General features: G+C 58.1%; 1 protein-coding gene and 1 long non-coding RNA gene across 2 annotated transcripts in view; one reads left to right on the top strand and one right to left on the bottom strand.

Moving 5' to 3' along the window:
* The first annotated feature begins 3,344 nt into the window (after nucleotides 1-3,344).
* Nucleotides 3,345-11,950, top strand: LOC108289481. Its single transcript, XR_001819178.2, has 3 exons — nucleotides 3,345-3,741; nucleotides 4,256-4,399; nucleotides 9,362-11,950. It is a non-coding gene; the product is annotated as an uncharacterized LOC108289481 (long non-coding RNA).
* GGA1 (golgi associated, gamma adaptin ear containing, ARF binding protein 1) overlaps nucleotides 5,610-20,694 on the bottom strand; it is a 23,749-nt gene continuing 8,664 nt past the window's right edge. Inside the window, exons 4-17 of the mRNA XM_017508941.1 lie at nucleotides 20,152-20,250; nucleotides 18,610-18,733; nucleotides 18,060-18,160; nucleotides 17,286-17,366; nucleotides 15,454-15,594; nucleotides 15,296-15,377; nucleotides 13,900-14,007; nucleotides 13,019-13,171; nucleotides 9,595-9,659; nucleotides 9,004-9,176; nucleotides 8,018-8,214; nucleotides 7,016-7,185; nucleotides 6,666-6,776; nucleotides 5,610-6,580 (exon numbers count right to left, since the gene is read on the bottom strand). Coding sequence (XP_017364430.1) covers nucleotides 6,470-6,580; nucleotides 6,666-6,776; nucleotides 7,016-7,185; nucleotides 8,018-8,214; nucleotides 9,004-9,176; nucleotides 9,595-9,659; nucleotides 13,019-13,171; nucleotides 13,900-14,007; nucleotides 15,296-15,377; nucleotides 15,454-15,594; nucleotides 17,286-17,366; nucleotides 18,060-18,160; nucleotides 18,610-18,733; nucleotides 20,152-20,250 — 1,716 coding nt within the window. The 3' untranslated portion in view covers nucleotides 5,610-6,469. The remainder of the gene's footprint in view (nucleotides 6,581-6,665; nucleotides 6,777-7,015; nucleotides 7,186-8,017; nucleotides 8,215-9,003; nucleotides 9,177-9,594; nucleotides 9,660-13,018; nucleotides 13,172-13,899; nucleotides 14,008-15,295; nucleotides 15,378-15,453; nucleotides 15,595-17,285; nucleotides 17,367-18,059; nucleotides 18,161-18,609; nucleotides 18,734-20,151; nucleotides 20,251-20,694) is intronic.

Below are 20,694 nucleotides of genomic sequence, written 5' to 3'. Positions count from 1 at the left end.
GCGCCCCGCCCCGCCCCGCCCCGGTGGCGGGAAGCAGGTAAGCCCGCTCCTGCCCCCGCGCCCGCAGCCCGCCCCAAGCAGGGTGCCTGCCCCGCCCGCAGCCAGCCGGCCCGGGGTATAAACAACCTTTGCACCCCTCGCAAAGGAGAAAGAGGGTGCCGCGCGAAGGAGGGGTAGGCCTTTCTGACCTGTCTAGCCGCTCTGGGCCTGCAGGGGATGCTGCCTGCTCTCCCTCCCTCGGAGGACCTCTGGTCCCCCCAGAACTAACCCCCCAGCTGCTGGATGACTGACTGGGAGCTTTGGCTTCCTGGGGCCACGGGCTGTTGTGTGGCTGTGGACAAGTCCCTGTAATGGTCTGATGGGCCAGCTGCCCGGGGCCTGCCCATCCAGCAGAATGGACAAGACACCTCTGCCTGCTCCCTTTAAAGGAGGTGTGTGCCACCCTCCAGCCACCAGGAACCCTCCCAGAGCAGTTCCCCGACACCCGGCTCTCCGCATCTCGCGGCAGTTTGCTCCACTGGTGAAGCTCATCACCTCTCATTCCTCCTGGCAAACAGCCTCAGTGCCCCTTCCTCTTGTAGAGCAATGATGTGGGTGCTGCTGTGACCCCCCCAAACTCACTAGTTCTCTTTGGCTCTCCACTCAACACAGTTAGGCATACAGTAGGTGCTCCATAACTGCTGGTTGTACAAGATGTGAGAGCCTTTGGGAAACAGCAGGCTCTCCTTACCCCGAACCCCTGTGGCATCAGGAGCCGCGGTGGTGGGGAAGAGGGGAGGGTGTGCCGCAGAGTCCTGCCACACCCACTGCACTTTGCTTTGTTAGTTTCAGTTTAGTTTGAGACTACTTGAGCAACCACCGTGTGCCAGCGCTGACGGGGTTCCGCAGACCTCAGAAGCAGGACCTTGGCCCCAGACATCTCCCTACTCCCTGTGCCCAGCTCGGGGCCTGGCACACTCACTGGCTGCTTCTCTCCTCCCTAATGGGCAGGCCTCACTGAGGGTGGGAGGAGCCTCATAACAGCTGCCTGCTATGGCCAGAGCCTCCCAGCTGGGAGCCCACCTGAGGTTGGAATCCTGGTGGGAAGTTGGGAGGCTCCAGGATCAAAGTTCAGGCCAGGATGAGATGCCAGTCAAGGTTCCCTCCCCCATCTCCCTTTTCCCAACGTGGTCAGTGACTATGGGTGGCATGGTAAGGGAACCTCAGGTACCATCCTTTCCGTCCCTCAGAAAGCCTCTGGACTACGTGGTGCCCCCGCTCTGTTCCAGCCAAGCCTCCAGCCCAGACCACACTGGGCCTGGGCTTGTCTTGTTCTCTAACTGGTCCGAAGGTCCTTGAGAGCAAGGCTTGGCTTGCCCCTCCTAGATTTGCCCAGTCCAGAGGCCCAGCTCTGTCCTGGGGAGGGGTCAGTACACGTGGGTTGTAGCAGTAGCTGTGGTGGAAACTACCAGAGCCTTATTATCAGGCTCAGCTGTTATCCCCATCCCTGTCCTGGTCTCCAGATTCCCCTCCAGCCAGACCCAAGGGTCCTGGGCAAGAGGTGCCCAGCTTGTCTGAGTCGGATTCAGGCAGGTCTGCTGTGCCTCCTAGCTGGGTGATGGGTAGATTTTAGGCCCTCCCTTGTCACACTTGGATGTTGAATCATAGAAGGATGGACTCTCCAACGGCTCAGTTAGTTACGGGCTGCTTCTTAGAAGAGTGTTGTAATCAGACTTACGAACTCAGAAGTGTTCATCAGTGGGTGTTGGAATCATGGCCTTTCTAAACTGCAGACACAGAAGGGGGACTGCAGAGGTCCCCAGCCAACCCCTCCTGGCACCCTTCCCCAATACAGGGGCCTGTTGACCTGGGTGGTTATCAGGTTGGTCTTAGCTGGCTCCTGCTGAACCTTTGGGGGCCCAGCAGTGTGCCTGTCACAGGGTCTCAGGCAGCAGGAAAAGAGACAGTTTAAGGGTGTGGAGGCAGCTAGCTGGCCAGGCTCTGGCTCTCACTAGCTGGGTGACCTCAGGTGGGACACTTCGCCTCTCTGAATCTCAGCATCCATCCTCCTTGGTAAATTGGAAACAACAGTATCTACCTCATAGAAGGGTTAAGTGAATTAATGTATGACAGATGCTTAGAAAAGTGCCTTGCGCTGTTTCTTGTCACCATCATTATTCGGCTTGCCAAGTCAGGAATGGAAAGACTCCCTACCCCCATTCCTGCCCCAGTGACCCCTGTGTGTGTCTAGCTGCTTTGGGACAATGAGGCTTTTTGTCATGTGCTATAGCATATCCTCCGGCGAGGCTGGTATCACTGTCCCCATTTTACAGGTGAATAGCCCGAGGCTTCTGTCTCCTGGTCCCCAGCTGGGAAAGTAGTAGAGGCCAAGCTAGGAAGCAGATCTGACAGTCTCCTAAGCCCACATGGGCTCTCCTGGTGTGCCAGACCCAGACAGCATTGCCTGGGAGCTCCAGAAATGCTTGGAGCAACCCCTGTGGTTGCTTTGAGGGGCCTGGCAGCCTCTGTGCAGATTTGTCTGTGAAAGCTGTCTGGGCAGCGTGGGCTGGTAAGGCTTGAGCAGGATGTGGGCAGGGAGGTCAGCGGCTGGGTGGTGGTGATAGCAGGAGTCAGCAGCAGGGGCTGCAGGAGCAAAAACATCCCATTTGAGACACTGACAAGTTGCTTGTTTATAGCATTCAGCAGTGCTGCTCTCTGTGTGGACTTCCTCCCAGAGCACCCAGGGCCACAATGAGACCCCCGGGGGCTCTAAAACCTCCCTCCCCTCCCTCCCCAAGCCCAAAGGACTTTCCAGGAAATCCTGGGGTGGCTCCGAGGCCTGAGGACTCCACTTTAATCCTGATAGCCCTGGAGGAGTGTGGATTGAGCCCAGTCCCCAGAGGACAGCCTGACAGAGGCTGGGGGGGATGGCTTGGGAGGTAGGGGGCAATGTCCCATCTGGTAGACATCTCAAGACTGCAGGCCCAGACTCAGCGCCTAATGTGCGACTTCTCTGAGCCTCACTTCCCATTTCACAGGGCAGTTAGAGGCTTAAGGCGGGAAAATGCAGGCATCAGGTCTACCGTGGTACCAGGTCTGGGGGCTTCTCTGGCCTGCTTTGCTGGACTGGTGCCCTGGTTGGGAGGCCCAAAGAGACTCGGGGAGGGGGCGTGTTGAGAGACCAGGCAGACTGGGCACAGTGGCCCGCCACTGCAATCACAGCACTTTGGGAGGCTGAGGCAGGTGGATTGCTTGAGCCCAGGAGTTCCAGACCAGCCTGGGCAACCTGGCAAAACCCCGTCTCTATAAAAAATAAAATTAGCTGGGCGTGGTGGCGCATGCCTGTAGTCCCAGCTACTGAGGAGGCTGAGGGGGTAGGATTGCCTGAGCCCAGGACGTCCGGGCTGCAGGGAGCTGGGTTCACAACACTGCCCTCCAGCCTGGGTGACAGAGAGAGACCTTGCCTTAAACAAAAACCAAAAAACTGACTAGGCAGGGGCAGGCTCCCAGGCTCTCGCCACTTCTGGCCGCCATAAACAGAGAAGCAGTGTGCTGCGGCTGCTGAAAACCAAAATTAACTGCTGCCTCAGCCAAACCAACAGAAGTGGAAGTGTGGCTCCGAGGTCTGGGAAGTCCCACTGCTCTTGGCATGGCACCGGGGTGGGGTCACCCTTCAAGAGACCACTGAACGCGTCCCCCAGTGCACCGCATCCCAGCCCGAGACTGCAGAGTGCAGCGGCCCGGACTGTGTGCGCCAACACGGTATGTGGGGAAGGCTCCTGCAGGGAGTGAGGCCCAGGGCCCTCTCCTCTGGTTAGACCCGCACCCCAGACTCTCAGGCAGATGCAGGGCTCCTGTGGTACCTCATGTCTTTGCTCTCAGGGTGCCACACTGGCTCACAAGTCCTTGCCAGCTTGTGAACTCTTGGGATGGGGCTGGCCCAGGGGCTGCTCAAGAAACACTGGCATGACTGAGGGGATGGGTGGGTTAAGGGTAAGGCAAGGGAGAAGGGGCGGCAGAGGGGCCCCTTGCTTTCGGATAGTGTTAGAGAGCGCACAGGCTGGGGGGTGGGCGCGCCGGGCAATTCTCCAGCTGTCACAACCGTATCAAAGGAGAGGGGTTCAGCTGCCAAGTTCTTGTTGGGAAGGCTGAAGGGACCCCTACCTCCCTGTCCCCAGAACAGCTGGGTCACTCCAAAGCTGACAGCCTGGCTCCTTTGCCTAAGGACTCCTCCGTCAGGCCTTATAGCTTATTGAGTCCCTCTCCCCTTTTCCAGCAAGGAAAGCACCTTCCTCAAAATCACACAGCAAGCCAGTGACCCAGCCAGAACCAGCCCCAGACTCCCCACTCACAGTCCCACCTGTTCCCCACGCCGGCTGTACCCCTCCCTGCCATGGTCAGTGACGAGACTGTGCTCCAGGTGGGCTTGGGCACCCAGGTGAATGCTGCAGGCAATACGGTTTCATTCCAGGTAGAAGAAACTTCCAGCTGGAGTTATTTTCGGGAGACATCACAAGTGTGGAGGCGAGTCCTGCAGGGGTGGTAGGCAAACAGGAACGAGGCCACGTGGCTGGGACAGGGTGTCTGGAAGCCTCCAGGGGCTGTGCCAGGGTGGGAGTCCTGCTACAGGAACCTGATAGGAGGCTCCTGCAGGGCACAGCTAATGCGTCTTGTCCCCTCAGCACTAAGGCAGACGGGGAGGGGCTCTCAGCCTGCACTTCCAGGGCAGGCCCCGCAGAGAGGGGGCCTTGCTTGCGGATGGTGTTAAGAGAGCGCGCAGGGTTGGGGGGCAGGCGCGCCGGGCAATTCTCCAACTGTCACAACGGTATCTAAGGAGAAGGGTTCAGCCGCCAAGTTCTTACTGGGAAACTAGACTAAGTGAAAATGGCTTCTTAAATGAGGGACTTCCCAGGGTCTTTATGGGCTCATCAGCTCAGGAGAAGCCGCGGGCAGCTTCCCCCAACTCATCTGAGCAGGGACTGCTTTCTCGAAGGGCAGGCCTTCCACACAACGGGGCCCTCTGCCCGGAGCAGTGACCCCTTGCCAGAGGGCTCTCTCAGCTGTGTGGCCTCAAAGCCACATCTGAGCCTGAACCCCAGTCTCCTGGTTGGAGAAAGCTCTGATAGCACTACGTGGGGTAGAGCTGCCGCTGGGAGAGGAAGGGGGCCCAGCTCCGGGTCCCTGGGTCTGCATGGAAAAACTGTGGCTGTCGCAGGGCTTCCTAGGACCATCTGGGGAGAGGGAGAAGCTGGGCTCCGATCTCCCTCCCAGGAGCTGCAGCATCGAGCTGGTGTGGAGGGCTGAGCACAGCAGGAGGAAGTTGTAAGCAGCCAGGGGCCTCCCCCTCAGCATCTGCAGCAGCTAGGGCTCCTGCCAGGCCCTGGCGCTCCCTTGCTTCCAGCTGGGACGGCCCTGGCCCGCCACAGCCCAGGGCCCTGTCTGGTGACTCAGCACTGGCCACAGGCCCCTTTGCAGGGCCTCTTCCTGTGCAGGGCCCAGGGATGGTGGGGAGGGGGCCCACGGCCTGACCTCCAAAGACGAAGCAGAGAGCTCTACAGGGCAGCCCCAGGGACCCTGAACTTGACCCCTCCTGTCTCCCTCAACCTTTGAAGGGCCACGAGAGCAGCTGGTCCAGGAAAAACGAAGTTTTATTTTCATAAATACTCCTGCTCTCACTCACACACTGACCCCACTTCTGACCACGGACAGATGGATGGACAGACGTGAGACGCCCATAGGAGGCCCCAGCAGAGGCCAATGAATGAATGAAGGAGACACACTGAGAACTCTAGGACCCCCAGATCCCCTTGCTGGGACCACAAGCCTCTGGCATTACCCTTGGGCCCCCATAATCTCTCAGGGGGCCCAATGGCAAAGTGAGACCCCCAGGAGGAGTAGGGGCCGGGTGGGGATCCCCCAGCCTGGCCCCCTGAGGCTGTGACCATAGGGCCAATCCGGAAGAAAAGCAGAGTCAAACCACACACCAGAGTGCAAACAGCTGGGGGTGCAGGCGTCACCCCAGTCACCAGGTTCCTATGGAGGAGGCCTGAGCTGATCCCCAGCTCCAGCATGACCCCCGAATTATGGCTGGGCCTTCCCATAAGGCATAAGAGACAGGCGGGGAAGAGCCCACCCCAGCTGGGGTTGGGGCTGGCCTGAGGTCCTGGCCGTTCCCCGACAGCCATGCTTCTTCCCCATGACCCCAAGTTCTTCCAAGGCCACGCAGCCCCTCCTTCTCCAGGTCCCGGTGATGGAGACCCCAGCAGCACAAACCCAGGCCCAGCCTCCTACTGGGTTTGGCTCAGCAGGGGTAGGGGGCGGAATAGGAGGGGGAAGAGTCACTTGAGGGCTACAGAGGTGTGGGGAGAAGCACCAGGCCTGGGGGTGAATGACCATGGGCAGCAAAGGGTGGCCCTGGCCACCACTGCCTCCCTCCAGGCTGACAGTGACCGGTCCCTCTGCCCCTTCCTCTCCCCAGCCCCTCTCTGTTCTAGAGGCTCCCCCAGGTTTCGGGTGGGGGGAACTGGTCCACATCCCCCATCTCGTTGTAGGTCTGGTCGCCCATGGTGAAGGTGAGCTTGTAGCGGAGGCGAACCTTCTCCTGGGGCAGAGATGTCGAGGCAGAGGGGTCAGAGCAGGAGAAGCGGCCGCCCCCACCCTGCAGCACCACCCTGGGGGTCCCTCACCTTCTGGGGGTTGGCAAGCAGCAGGACCTGGGTGATAGCTGAAGGGTGGACAATGGGGTTAAACGCCGGCAGCTCTGTGCCAGAGGGTGGCTGTAGCTTCACCTTCATAACCTGTGGGCAGAGGGCAGGATGGGCACAGCTAGCCCTGGCCACTTCTGCTGCTCTGAGGAACAAGCCCAGCTTGCCAGCTCCCCTCTGGGGGTCCTGGGGCTCAGTCCTTTAGGTCCCTTCCACCCCCGGACCACCCAGCAAGGGAGGGAGACCTGCCCCCTGCCAGTGGCTCCCCACCCAGCCCCAAGTCAGCCTGCCTTGAGAGAGGAGAGGCATGCCCTGTCTGCCTGGCTTGTCACCTTGGGGACAGCTGACTGGAACACAATGTTTCGGATGGGTTGGGGTGCGGTGCTCAGCATGGAAACTACCACCACCAGCACGTCGGAGCGCCCTGGCAGTGGGTCGCGGGCAAAGTGGAAGAGGACGCGGAAGCCGTGCTGGTCATATACAGTCACAGGCAGGATGCTGCCTGCGGGAGAAGGTGGGAGGGCAATGGGACAGCGAGCTGGAGCGCAGCCGCTCAGCCCCCACCCGGCTCACCTCAGGTGCTGGCTGCTGGCCTCCCTCGGGGCTTTACCTGGGTCCTGGGTGGCGGTGCAGACAGGGCAGAGAGTGGTGCCCAGAGAGGGCAGATGAACCCCCAGTCTGACAGTGGAGGCAGGACACCCACCCCAGAGCTGAGTCACTGCCCAAGTTCCCCTGGTGCTGTGTGGCTGCTTCCTGGACTGCTTGGGGCGAGGGACTCTGGGTGAGGGTGAAGCTCACCCCCAGTCACTTGCCTTCTCAGAGCTCAGGTGAGAGGTACAGCTCTACCCACGATTGGGGGATAGTCAGGGGGTGGTATCTTTGGTCACAGGGAACTCACAGAGGGCAATGCTGAGAGGACCACCAGACCCCATATGTCTGCTCGGGCCGGGGGCTGGGTCATGGTCTCCCTACTGCTCCTGGGCTGGAAAAGCCCAGCTTTGGATCTGGGTCTTTATTCTGTAATTTGGGAGACACTCCAAACCTCTTTGTGTCCTGGGCCCTGCCTTCCTGGGGAGGAAGAGGCCCAGGGTACACTCCCTAAGAGGCTGTCTTGCTTGTGTAAGCCTGGAGTTTATACAGCAGTCCTATGACTGCTCTGGGGCAGATAAGGAGTGACTCCTGGGGAGGGGAGGGCTCTGCTCAGAGCTTCCCACTGATTGGCCAGTGGCAGAGCCAGGGGAGGCCCCACCTTCCCAGCAGCTTCCCCAGACAGAGCTCCCGACAGGGCAGCGAGCTGACCCCACCCAGCCTGCGCCTGCCCCAGCCCTACTCACTGGGCTTGATGGACTCCAGGGGCACAGTGATGCTGGCCAGTGAGAGCTCGGTTGGTGTGGGCTGCTGTGGAGGCCCAGGGCGCTCTGGGGACACAGTGTGGAGAAGGCTGGTGGCACTGGAGCTGGGGGAGCTGCAGCTGGTGCTCTTATTCTGCAGGTCCCGGAGTGTGAGCCTGGGGGCTGGCTGCTGCTTCTCCCTTAATCGGGGGACAGTGCATTAAGAAGTGATTCTTGGCCAGGCGTGGTGGCTCGTGCCTGTCATCCCAACACTTTAGGAGGCTGAGGTGGGCGGATCGCTTGTGCTCAGGAGGTTGAGACCAGCCTGGGCAACATGGCGAAACCCCGTCTGTATAAAAAAATTAAAAAGAATAGCTGGGCGTGGTAGTGCACACCTGTGGTCCCAGCTACTTCAGGACTGCTTGAGTTTGGGAGATGGAGGTTGCAGTGAGCCGAGATCACGCCACTGCACTCCAGCCTGGGTGACAGGGTGACAGACTCCCTCTCAAAAAAAGAAAAAGAAGTGATTCTTTGGTGATTAAGAGGGGCACAGGAAAAGCTGGGCTTCCAGGCTCTGTCCCTGATGCACAGCTGTCTCTCTGGCCTTGGGTCTTCTCACCTTTAGAAGGAGCAGCTCATTCTCCCTCCACCCTGCACCCCCCCTGCTCACTTCAGCCCAGTGTCCTCCCTGCTGCTGGCCCTCTGGGCCTTTGGCCTTTCTCTAGGGAGTTGGGAATGCCTGGGAGAGGCCAGGCCACTGGGCCCAGATCTCTCTGTCTCATAAACCCTGTGCTCTGTGAGAGGGGCACTCGGCTGCCTTGGGCACTGCTGTGTTTCCAGAGGCTGGTGTAGTGCTTGGAATCTGCTGCTTCTAGAACAAACCAGCAATGAGCCTCTCCCTGCTGGGCCCGGACAAGCCCAGGAGAAGCTGCTGGTTTGCTGGAACAGGGAGTGCTCCCCACCCCATGCCGGCCATGGTGGGCCCTCACCACCGCACTTGCTGGGACTCCGGGGGCAGAGACTGCTGCAGGAGGGTCTTCCCCAGGAGGTCTAGGTCATCCAGACCGCTGCTTGCTGGCAGGGATGTCTGCGCTGGGGGTCGGCCTTCCATGCTGGGGGCCTGGGCCAGAGCAGGGGCTGGGGGCTCAGTGGCATCCGACGACTGTGGGGCAAAGGATGCAGGTGGGCAGGACTGTCTAGAGGCATTGGCGCCACCTGAACCTGCCCTGAGGCTCAGTGTCCTCCTTGCAGATGACACCTGGGAAGGCAGCCACAGAGGCGGGGACCCCAGACTACCCAGTCCATGATGCAGGGTGGCTGGGTCTGGTTGGGGGTTCTACATTCCAGGGACCTCTGTCACCCTCAAGAAGAGAGGGATCACCCATCTCAATCCCAAAGGCTGGGCTGCAGCCCCGATGCTGGAAGTAAGGAGAGGGCCTCTTCCCTGGGTGGGTGTCTCCAGGCCCCTGGCCACCCTCTGGCAGAGCCCGTCCATGCTTTCAGTTTCCCCAGGCCGCCTGTCCCAGCTGCCCTGACCCTGGGACTTTAAGAGGCCAGGCTAGTTTGCAGTCCCCTCCTACCTGGAAGCTGTTCCATCCGGTACCATCCAGGCTTGGGCCTGAAGGGGGTGTGGGGTCACTGAGGCCTGAGGGGAAAGCAGGAGAGAGGTGAAGGAACTGGGCTGCCCCTGCAGAGGCCAGAGCGCCAAGGGGCATGTGTGCCGGCGTGGGGCTCCCTGCCCCCTTTCTGAGGCTGCATATGGAGGGGAGAAACCCACGCCTTCAGAAGCAACCAGCAGCAGAGCAGAACTAGAAACCAAGATCCTGGTAGCCCCTGGTGGTGACCCCACACATGCTTCCCCTCTTCTCAACCAGGCCACTCTGAAGCTACTGTGCACACAGAAAACAGACATCAGGACTTTCATCTTCACTCGCTGGCTGGCAGCACAGAGCAGCTCTGTGCCCGCCTGAGGCCAACTGCCCACTCAAGGGACGCCTGCTGCGTGACTGTGGGCTAAACACCATGCTGGCTGAGCCACAGCGTCCCCCTGAGTACAAGGACAGGGCTTGACTGGGGGCAATGCTGAAGGTCCTGTCGGCCTTGGTATGTGCCAATGAGGCTCACTGGTACCACAGAGGGAGGGGGATCCTGTGGATGGCCCTGGAATTAGCTGTGGATGGGAAGGAGGCAGCAGGTCACCAGCCAGCCTGACCTCTGCCTGCCCTGGAATACTGTCAGCCAAGTTCACCCCAGATCTGACCTAGAGAAGATAAATGATCTTGTTTCTAGTAAATCCTGAAAAAGTGAGGTCCAATATGAAGCGCTACCTGACAGGCAAAGGCAAAAGTACCAGGAAGCTGGGGCAGCTGGGTCTCTTCTAGCTGTGCCTCTTAGAGGCTGGAGAGCAAGTGCACTGATGATGCCCTGGATGTGTCAGGCCCTGTAGATGCTTTGAAGGTTGTTTGATTAATCCTCAAACAACCTTCAAAGGGAAGGGCAAGGTTCTCAGCCCTCTTTTAGGATAAGAAAATGGACCCAGAGGCGTTAAGTAACCTGCCCAAGGTCACACAGCTGGAAAGTGGCAGAGTCTGGACTTGGACTGAACATGGCCCGACTGCCACCATCTGAACACAACTCTGACACTTGGCCATGTGATACTGGCGGCGGGGGTGGGGGGGGTGCGGGGGGCAGGCAGCCTCATCTTCAAAATGGAGACAGCAGCCAGGTGCAGTGGCTAATGTCTGTAATCCCAGCTATTTGGGAGACTGAAGCTGGAGTCTGAGATAAGCTCAGACAACATTAGCCAATGTCTGTGGTCCCACCTACTTGGGAGGCTGAGATGGGAGGATTAGCGAAGGACAGAAGTTTGAGATCAGCCTGAGCAATGTAGTGAGACCCCATCTCAAAACGAAAGAGAGGGGGGCGCAGTGGTTCAAGCCTGTCATCCCAGCACTTTAGGAGGCCGAGGCGGCCAGATCACTTGAGGCCAGGAGTTCAATGCCAACCCGGCCAACAAGGGGGAAATCCTGTGTCTTTAAGAAACAAATTAACCAGGTGTGGTGGCACACACCTGTAGTCCCAACTACTCAGGAGCCTGAGGTGGGAGGATCGCTTGAGACGGGAGAGGTGGAGGCTGCCTGAACACCCTCTTTGACAGACAGGAACCCTGTCCCACCCTGCCATGGAGAGCAGTGGGGACAAGCCCCTCTGCGGCCCCAGGGCCTCCTCTACTCCCCAGGCCCAGGCTGCAGGTTGCCCGGGCACTTCTGGCTCCTACGCCCCCACACTTTGCCTCTGAGAGAAAACCAGAAGGAAGCTGGTGGCTCAGGGCTCTGCCGATGCGGCTCGGGGACAGGAAGTGCAGCTTGCACCTCGCTTCTCCTGTGGCGGTGGCACTGCGGCTGCCTGCAAGGGTCTGGTGGTCCCGCAGTGCTTCCCTACTCACCAACTGCAGCTCAGGTGGCTGCCGCCCAGGGCTGGCTCCACAGGGGAAGGTAAACCTTGTGGAAGCGTTTGTTGACCATTCTTTACCTCTGTAGAATGGGGTAAAGGTCTTCTCCCCGAGGTCACCCTTGGCTCTGAATGAAGAGGGGGCAGCTGTGTGGGGCTCGTAAGCGGCTTCAGGGAGGGTGCTGGCTGGTGGGTTCACAAGGGGACTCACAACCAGGCCTCCTTCCCTCAGCTCTCCCTCCACACCCCAGGTCATTTCCCTTTATTTGCTTATGGACAATGAGTCACAGCAGCAGAGCAGCTCAGAGTGTGGCTTCAGGATCAGAGCCTAGCTCAAGTCCTGGAGCCCTTTCTGCACAAGTCACACAGTCTTTTTCTTTTGAGATGGGGTCTTGCTCTGTCACCCAGGCTGGAGTGCAAATGGCATGATCTCGGCTTACTGCAACCTCCGCCTCCCCAGTTCAAGTGATTCTCTTGCCTCAGCCACCCCAGTAGCTGGGACTACAGGCACACGTGACCACGCCCAGCTAATTTTTCTATTTTTAGTAGAGACGGGGTTTCACCATGTTGGCCCGGCTGGTCTCAAACTCCTGACCTCAGGTGATCTGCCTGCCTCGGCCTCCCACAAGTGCTGGGATGACAGGCGTGAGCCACCGCACCTTTCTATGCTGCCATCTCCTCATCATGCAGGGGGGCTATTCACGGCACCTGCCTGTGGGGACTGTGAGGGTCGTCTAAGACAGGACAGAGTGCAGCAGTGGGCACTGCACCTAAGGAAGCCCTCCTGGAACCCAGGCAGACCCCACCCAGGGCGGCCTGGGCTCCCATTGCTTCTTCAAGGCCTTCAGGCCTGGTTTTTGCTTCAGAACTGGCTCGGGAGACCACAGTCTGAATCTTGGCTTCCAATACATCCCTGAGGAGTCCTTTGATCGGGCCTAACATCTCTGCTCTTCATCCCTTCAGCGGCTCTGAGGAGGAGGCTCTTCTGCAGCTCAGCTCTCAGACGGGGCTGCTGCCCTGAAGCCAGCTGGGACCACTTTGCTTCTTCCCCAGGGTAAGCCTGGTCCCTGCTGAGCTCTGGGGCCTAAGCCTGCCAAGAGTAACAGCAGGCCTGGCCCTGGACCAGCTTAGATCACCGAGTCCCTTGTGCCGGGGCCTCAGCTTCTCTGGAGTCTCTGGTGCTGTGGAGCCCAGAGGGAGCCCAGAGCCCTCTCTCTCTTCTTGGTGGATAAAGAAACTGCTGAACTTTTGCCCAGAAAGTTCCCAACTGTAGGCTCTAACCTGTTGCAGGGAAATCCCCTGGCTCCCCCCGGCTGCCAGAGCCTGAATGCTGGCTTAGAGGCTGCCAGCCTCACCCTCTGGCTGTGTGGCCTTGCACAAGCTCCCTACCTTCCCCGAGCCTTAGTTGTGAAATGGGCCTAATGCCCATCCACGTGGCCCACAGGATTCAAGCCCACGGTACATGGTGCTGGTGTTCCAGCTGCGAGTGCGTCCTGGGATCATGCCCCACTTGCTGCCGAGCCCGCCTTCCTCCAGGCCTGGCCCCTTCCTCACCCAGAGACATGAGCTCGTCATCAAGCAGGGAAACTGAGGCACTGGGCTGCTCGGGGCTGGCCTGCTCGCCAGGGCGGGTGGGCATGGCTGGGTAGGTGGTGCCTGCAGGTGGGAGATCCAGACCTGAGAGATCCAGCAGGGCCGAGGTACTCCCTGGGGTGGGAAAGAAGAGGCTGGCAAGTCCTGGGTGTACACATGTCTCTCGGAGTCCACAGGGTTGTGGGGAGCAACACCTAACCCTCATGCTTTACCACTGGTCTCCTGCTTCCCCGTCCTTGGCCACCCAGCCCCTGCCTGGAAGCTGCTCAACAGGACCTGTCTTTGGCACATGCTGGTACTTCTGTCCAGAATGTACTTCCTTCTGAGCTCTACTGGGCAAATTGCTACCCATCCTTCATCCTAAAGGTCCTGCCGAAACTTGGCTGCTTGCGTGCAGCGCCTCCATCCCCACTTCTCCCCAACAGAACCAATTCTAACTCCTTCTGTGGCCCCCAAGGCTGCCATCTTACCCTTATTAGAACTGGGTCTGTAATGCGTACTTCCCTAACCCCTCCCACTTTCAGCCTTGGGGCTGTTGCCCAGCACTATACAACAGGTGCCAGATTTGTCGAGTGAAAGAAAGCCTTCCTTCTACCCCTTCTACTGCCTGTCCTCACCAAACCCTCAGCTCCCCCGCTCTCCCACATCCAGACTGCTTCCCCACAGCTGCGTGCTTGGCACAGACTTCACCCAAGCTCCCTCCCTGGGGCCTTCCCCATCTTAAGGGGCCAGGGTCACCCTGGCAGTCAGTCCAGCAGCTTGGAGACCAGCACACCACCCTACACTCTTCGTGCCCCTCCAGCCTGATGGGTCCCCTCCCAGCTCTTCTGCCACCTCCTCACCAGGGATGGAGCCGGCTGTGGCGTCACCGTTGACCTCCTCGCCCCGCACCAGCTGCTTATACAGGTTGATCACTTGGGTGAGGTTGTCATTGGCCTGCAGGATCTCAGCTGAACAGGCAGGAGGGGAGAGGCCAGGCTGAAGGACTGTGGGGGCCTCTGGGTGGCAGGAGACGAGCACCCCACATCCATCACGGCCTGTGTGTGAGGGGAAGGGATGGGGCAGGGGAACATCCCATCTCTCCGCTGAGACTGTGGCCTTCCACTACCTCCCTGGTCTCACCTCCCACCCGCCCCTCATTCACTGCCTGGCTGCCTCTGAATATGCTGGGCCCGCTCTCGCCTCTAGGCCTCCGCTCCAGCTCTGTTCTCTGCCTGGCTTCATCCCTTACTGCCTTCAGGTCTTCACCCAAGGGTCACCTCAGGAGGCCTGTGCTAACCCCCTCCTGTGCTACCTCATCCCGTCCCTTATCTTCCTCCATGCCGCTTACCACCGTGACAAACTGTAATGATCATGGACTTGGTTACTGTCTGCCTCCTTGCACTAAACTACCATGAGGAAGCTTCTGTCAACCTTTTTTTTTTTAAATATAAATATATCTGTAATAGAGATGAGGTCTCACTATGTTGCCCAAGCTGGTCTTGAACTCCTGGCCTAAAGCAATCGTCCCACCTCTGCCTCCCAAAGTGCTGGGATTACAGGTGTGAACCACTGCGCCCAGCCTTCTGCCAACTTTGATCACTGCCACATCCCTGAGGGCCTAGAACAGTGCCTGGTACCAATCAGGCCCTTGGCAACACTGCTTCTCCGGGTGCCAGGGCATGGGGCAATCTGGGCAGCAAGCCTTGTGGGTGGATCTCCTACTTAACGAGGGAGTGGAGGGTACCCAGACCGCAGCCCAAGTAGCCTGGACTGACATGTGGGCAGAGATCAAGGAAAAGAACCTGGTATGTGGCCTTGGCATAAGCCTTCAGGCTCAGGTCTGGAACTGCCCGGGCTGTGGGATGCACTCTTAGTTTCCATTCTCCCTCACCAGGAGGAGGGTCTGGGGCAGATGGCCCTCCGTCTCCCTGGCTCTGCCACTGTTCTGCTCTGTGATCTGGGCAAGTTATTTCCCTCCCTTAGTCCCAGTTGTGAAAGGGGACGGTTCTGCCTCCTGTGCAGCTGCTGGCAGTAAATGAGATGCCGTGAAGGGGGCTGGCCCACACGGCCTCTCAACAGCGGGCGGCCCCTGCTCTGTATCCTCAGAGTGGAGAAACCCAAGGTCGGTGCTGGAGAAGAGGGCCCCCTGGTGGTGGCTCCTTCCAACTGCAGTTACTTAGCAGGGCCTTGGGGAAGTGGGGGTAGGAGGTGGAGGGAGAGTAGGGGACCTGACCTCAGCATCTGCCCTGGGCTCACCTAAGGCCTCATCATTGTCCTCTGTGTCGCTGGCCAGTCGGAAGAGCGTGGGCCGCATCCGCTCACAGCGCTGGTACAGTTCCTGAGGGCAGCAGGGTGGGCGGGTCAGGGCCCGAGTGGACTGTGGAGTGGGCAGGGAGTAGGGGAGGCGGGCGCACCTTCATGAGGTCCTCGCTGCTACCGGCTGCTGCGCCGCCCTGGCTGTGGCTCATTACCATCTCTGTGAGCAGTTTCACGTTGTTGTTCACCTCCTCAATAGCATTCACCCGCTTCGAGATCTTCTCCATCCGCTTCTGGTCCTGGGGACATATCAGCCAAGGGCCCCTGAGAACCTGTGCCCTACTCAGCCTGGACGAGGCACTGCCCCCACCACTCGAAAGAGTGTGTGCTGGGATCCGGGTGATGGCTGGCTGACTGTGGGATGAGACTCTCGGTGGGGCTTCAGCAGGCCCTGCCAGGAGCCCCTCATGCCCAGGAAGGGCATGCTCACGGCCCAGGTGTCTGCACAGGATCATCAGGATCTCCAGGGATGGCCCAGGAACCTGGCTTTCCAGCCCCCTCGCCAGGTGCATCTGAAGGCCCAGGGCCCTAGACCTTCACTGTGGTTCTCAGTGACTCTTGCCCTCCTTGTGTATGCCCTTTCAAAGGAGGTTCCTGTATTTTATAGTGAAAGGGGACCTCTGTGGTCACCAGGTGCAGCCTAGAAATAAGCATGAAGACCCTTCCAGTGTCCGTTGGTGCCTGGCCGATGGGGGAGACTGTACCTTTAAAGGCTGCTGTTGGGAGCAGCCCCGCTTTCCCCTGCCCCTCCACTTACTGTGCGTGTCCCTCCCTTGCAGAGTGAAAGGTGCCCTCACGCAGTCCTCCCACTTTGGCCTCCAAAGTGCTGGGATTACAGGCATGAGCCACCACATCCAGGTTTGAAACTTTTTTTTTTTTTAGCACTTTGGGAGGCCGAGGTGGAAGGGTCATTGAGTCCAGGGGTTCAAGACCAGCCTGGGCAACAAAGAGAGACCCTGTCTCTACAAAAAATAAAATTAGCCGGGCGTTGTAGCATGTGCCTTTGGTCCCAGCTACTCAGGAGGCTGAAGGGGGATGATCACTTGAGCCCAGGAGGTCGAGGTTGCAATGAGCCATGATCATGCCACTGCACTCCAGAATGAGACCCTGTCTCAATGAAAAAAAAAACAGTTTCAGCAGGCACCCACAAAACATATGCATATTTACTTTAAAATTAAACATTTGGCCAGGCAGGGGCTCATGCCTGTTACCCCAGCACTCTGGGAGGCTGAGGCAGGCGGATCACGTGAGGTCGGGAGTTCGAGACCAGCCTGACCAACATGGAGAAACCTGGTCTCTACTAAAACTACAAAATTAGCTGGGCATGGTGGTACATGCCTGTAGTCCCAGCTACTCAAGGAGACTGAGGTAGGAGAATTGCTTAAATCCAGGAGGCAGAGGTTGCAGTGTGCTGAGACTGCGCTATTGCACTCCAGCCTGGACAACAAGAGCAAAACTCCACCTTGAAAAAAAAGAAAACAAAAAACAAAAAACCAATTAGATAGATGTGGTGGCTCACATATTGAGTGCCAGCTGCCTGGGAGGTTGAGGTGGGAAGACTGCTTGAGAGGTCGAGGCTGCATGATCATGCCACTATACTCCTGCCTGGGCAAGAGGCTGAGTCCCTGTCTCAGGGTCTCAAAAAAACCCTCCTCATATACATACACATATACACAATTATGTTATTTATATATTTTTAAACATATACTGAGGCCTAATTCATTTCTAACTTTTGAGGAAGAGGTAGCCAGCCTCCCAAAGGCCCATCCAGAGCAAGTCACCCAGGCTGCCGGGAGTTCTTCCCTGCACACAGTGGTCCCCAGCATCAGTCAGCTTCTCTGCTGTGACAGCCCTGGGTCAGCCCCATCTCGGCAGCCCCGCTCAACACCCCCATCCTGCCTCCTCCCCGTACTGTGGGCTTGGTCGTTACCTCCTGCACCATCTCTTTGATGAGCTTATTGGCTGCGCGGAGGTCTTCGGGGTGGGAGCTCTTCAGCAGGCGGGCCAGCATCTGCAGGGACAGGGGTGTGACCGTGAGGGTGGCACCTGGGCCATGGGTCAGAAGGCTGGAGTCACATTATGGCTCCCCACTTCCTGCCTGTGAGACCTGAGAAAGTTACTTAAGTTCTCTGTGAAATGGTGAGAATTTACTGACACCTGAGAGGGTGGCCACAGGCCAGCGGAGACGCTGCACATAATGTGCACACCATAGTACCGAGCAGAAATAGGTAATCAACAAGTGACACTTCTTATATCCCCATAGTTTTCTGAGAACGAGAACCTTAACAGTAGGTGCCATCTGGGGCCAGGCTGGGACTGGGGAGAGGGGAGCTTTTACTTTAACCTCTTTATTTGAATCTTACCTCCTCCTGTGCCGTTTAATTTTTCACCCACAAGTTTTATTAACTTTAACAAAAAATTCAGTAAAATTCTTATTGAAAAGGTTAAAATACATAGAGATATGTAAACTCCTGATCAACCTATGAAATGCCCTCAAACGAACTCCAGGGACACCGGACACGCTCCTGTGTGTGGGGGTGCTGTATGGGACATGCTCGGCACATATTAAGTACCTAGTAAACAGCACCCATCACCCACAACAGTGCCTGGACTCAGTGTGTGCTGCTGTTCCAAAGGCTGAGGCCAGGGCAGCCAAGGGTCACCTGGGCTCAGAGTCCCCATCTGTGCCTCCCTGGAGTCTCACCTTGGATTTCTCCTCATCTTCAAAGATCACATTCTTGGGCCGTGGAGGAGGAAGGGGAAAGGTGGTGTCATCTGGAAGCTTGGGGTCGGACTTCACAATCCCTGGATGAGATGAGTGTCAGAAAGGCTGTCAATATGTCCTGGGCCAGGAGTAGGAGGTGACAGGGGATGGGGGCAGGCAAGGGTGGGACAGAAAAGGAAGGTCAGTCTTTCACCAGCTTGCTGGCTTTGGACTCTGGGTGGCCTGGGCCTGCTCCTGACTGCATCAGCCTGCCTGAGGGAGACGGTTTGGGGGACATATATTTTGAGGCCACTCCCTGGAAACCACTCTTTGAGGGTAAGCTTGATTCGAACCCACCTTCCTTCCACCCAAGCTAGCCTCAGGCAGAGCACAGAAGGCCCCACTAGCTGTATGTTCTAGTTAAAGGAGTTAAAGGACAGACCCATGACCTTGCTGGCTCAGAAGCCCCTGAAGCTGTTGGAGCCCCAGCTCATGGTAGGGGAGAGGGGGCAGGCCCTGGTCACCCCCACCTTCTATGTGCCTGACTCACCCTGCTTTTTTAGCATCTGGTAAGCCTCTGCGATTTTCACCTCCTCGGGCAGGCCCACTGTCCAGCTGTAGAGGAGCTCCAAGATCTTGTTCTTCACCTTCTCTGATGTCCGAGAGCCCAGATACTTCAGGGACACAGTGGGGAGGCCTTTGGTACTGCCCAGCACCACTCACTTCAGCCTCAAGCCCTGTCCACACCTTACTGCCTCCCCAGGACTCCCTGGGAAGCCCTCTGGCCTATAGGGTCCTCACTGGCCTACAGGGTCCTCACCGCCTCACCCAAGCAGCCTGGGATAGGTTGAGTTCACCTACCACCCCTGCCACTTAGCTGTGTCAGCCCTCAGTGTCTGTTTCCCCACCTGTTAGGTGGCACTCTGGCAAGGATGCAGAACTGACATGAGGGACAGGCCTGCTTGCAGTCAACTCTGGGGACTTAGCTTTGACATCCCAGGAAGGAGGAGTCAGAGAGCTCCAGGCTGCCCAGGGCCGGACAAGTGTGGGCCCATCTCCTAGCAGCAAACTGAGCTGGGGAAAGTGGCTCTCACACCAGAGTCCCCTCTTGGGAGGAGAACGGGAGGCCATCTGGGTCATTCAGTAGCTATGGTTAAAGGATGGGTCTGGGCAAGGAAGGGCTAAGGAGGTGGGCCAACACTCAAAGAGCGTAAGAAATCACAGTTGGCTGGGTGTGGTGGCTCACACCATTGGGAGGCTGCACTTAATCCCAGCACTCTGGGAGGCTGAGGCAGGCTGATCACCTGAGGTCGGGAGTTCGAGACTGGCCCGGCCCACATGGTGAAACCCCGTCTCTACTAAAAATACAAAAAATTAGCTGGGCCTCGTGGTACATGCCTGTAATCCAAGCTACTCAGGAGGCTGAGGCAGGAGAATTGCTTGATCCCAGGAGGCGGAGGTTGTGGTGAGCAGAGATTATGCCATTGCACTCCAGCCTGGGTGACAGAGCAAGACTCAAAAAAAAAAAAAAAAAAAAAAAAAAAAAAAAAAAAAAAAAAAAAAAAAGTCCACGGTCTATAGAAAGACTCCTCGGGCCGAAGACCAGAGCTGGGGATGGCCCATCTGGAGCCACTAGGCTCCATCACTCGGGTCTGTGGCCTTGGATGCCAAGGCCCAAAGAGGCTGCTCTTGTGTTGTGGGAACAGGGAAACCTGCCAGAGACCTGGTAGGGTGCTGCGGGTCCACAGCGAATGACCTCAGGCCAGGGATCACTGACACATCCAGCCATCTGTCAGCTGCATGTATTCCCTGGAATCATTTTTCTCTAAGCACTGGGCAGTTCCACGGCTGCCCCACCCCTGGCCAGCCTGAAAACACTCCTCGCTGAGACCCCAGGCTGGCCCAGAATGGGTATGAGGGGACTGTGAGAAGGGAGCTGTGTTTGTGCTGGGTCTGAGTTCTAGTGGGGGGCTGAGGTGGCACCCCAGCAGGAGGCTCCCTAGAAAGCGGCAGTCGCTCCACGCCCTCAAGGTCCTCTTTCCTCTCCCCACGTCTGACACGGCAGGTCTGAGCTTGGGCTGAGAGCACCAACCTTGGGAGACACGACCTTGATGAGTTCATTGAGAAAGCGGAACTTGCCCACTTCGTCGTGGAACCGCTTGCCGCAGCTCTTCATGCAGGTTTCCAGCACCTGTGCGGGGAGGGGGATGGGAGGGGACACCCAGGAAGCATCAGAGGCAGCAGCCTCCCTCCCACGCCTTGGCCAGGGCCCAGAGGCCCATGGTGGACATTTAGAAGGCAGAGAATGGCCTGTGAGGATGGAAGATTCTGAGTCACTGAGGCCTCTGGGACTGGTCATCACTCCCTGGGGGACAGGATCAGGCCCTATAGTGCACGGCAATGCCCAACCTGTAGCAATGCTCTAGGCTCCTCCATAGCTTAGGCCCCGCATCTGAGTACCAGCTGCACTTTATTTTCTTACTCTCTTTCCTTTGTTTAAAAAAAAACATATATAGGCCAGGCACGGTGGCTCACACCTGTAATCCCAGCACTTTGGGAGGCTGAGGCGGGTGGATCATGAGGTCAGGAGATGGAGACCGTCCTAGCTAACATGGTGAAACCCTGTCTCTACTAA

Source organism: Cebus imitator, unplaced genomic scaffold (assembly GCF_001604975.1).
Source record: "Cebus imitator isolate Cc_AM_T3 unplaced genomic scaffold, Cebus_imitator-1.0 Scaffold404, whole genome shotgun sequence".
NCBI lineage: Eukaryota > Metazoa > Chordata > Mammalia > Primates > Cebidae > Cebus > Cebus imitator.
The sequence above is the reverse complement of the archived record's forward strand: the minus strand, read 5'-3'. Positions and strand labels throughout refer to the sequence as shown.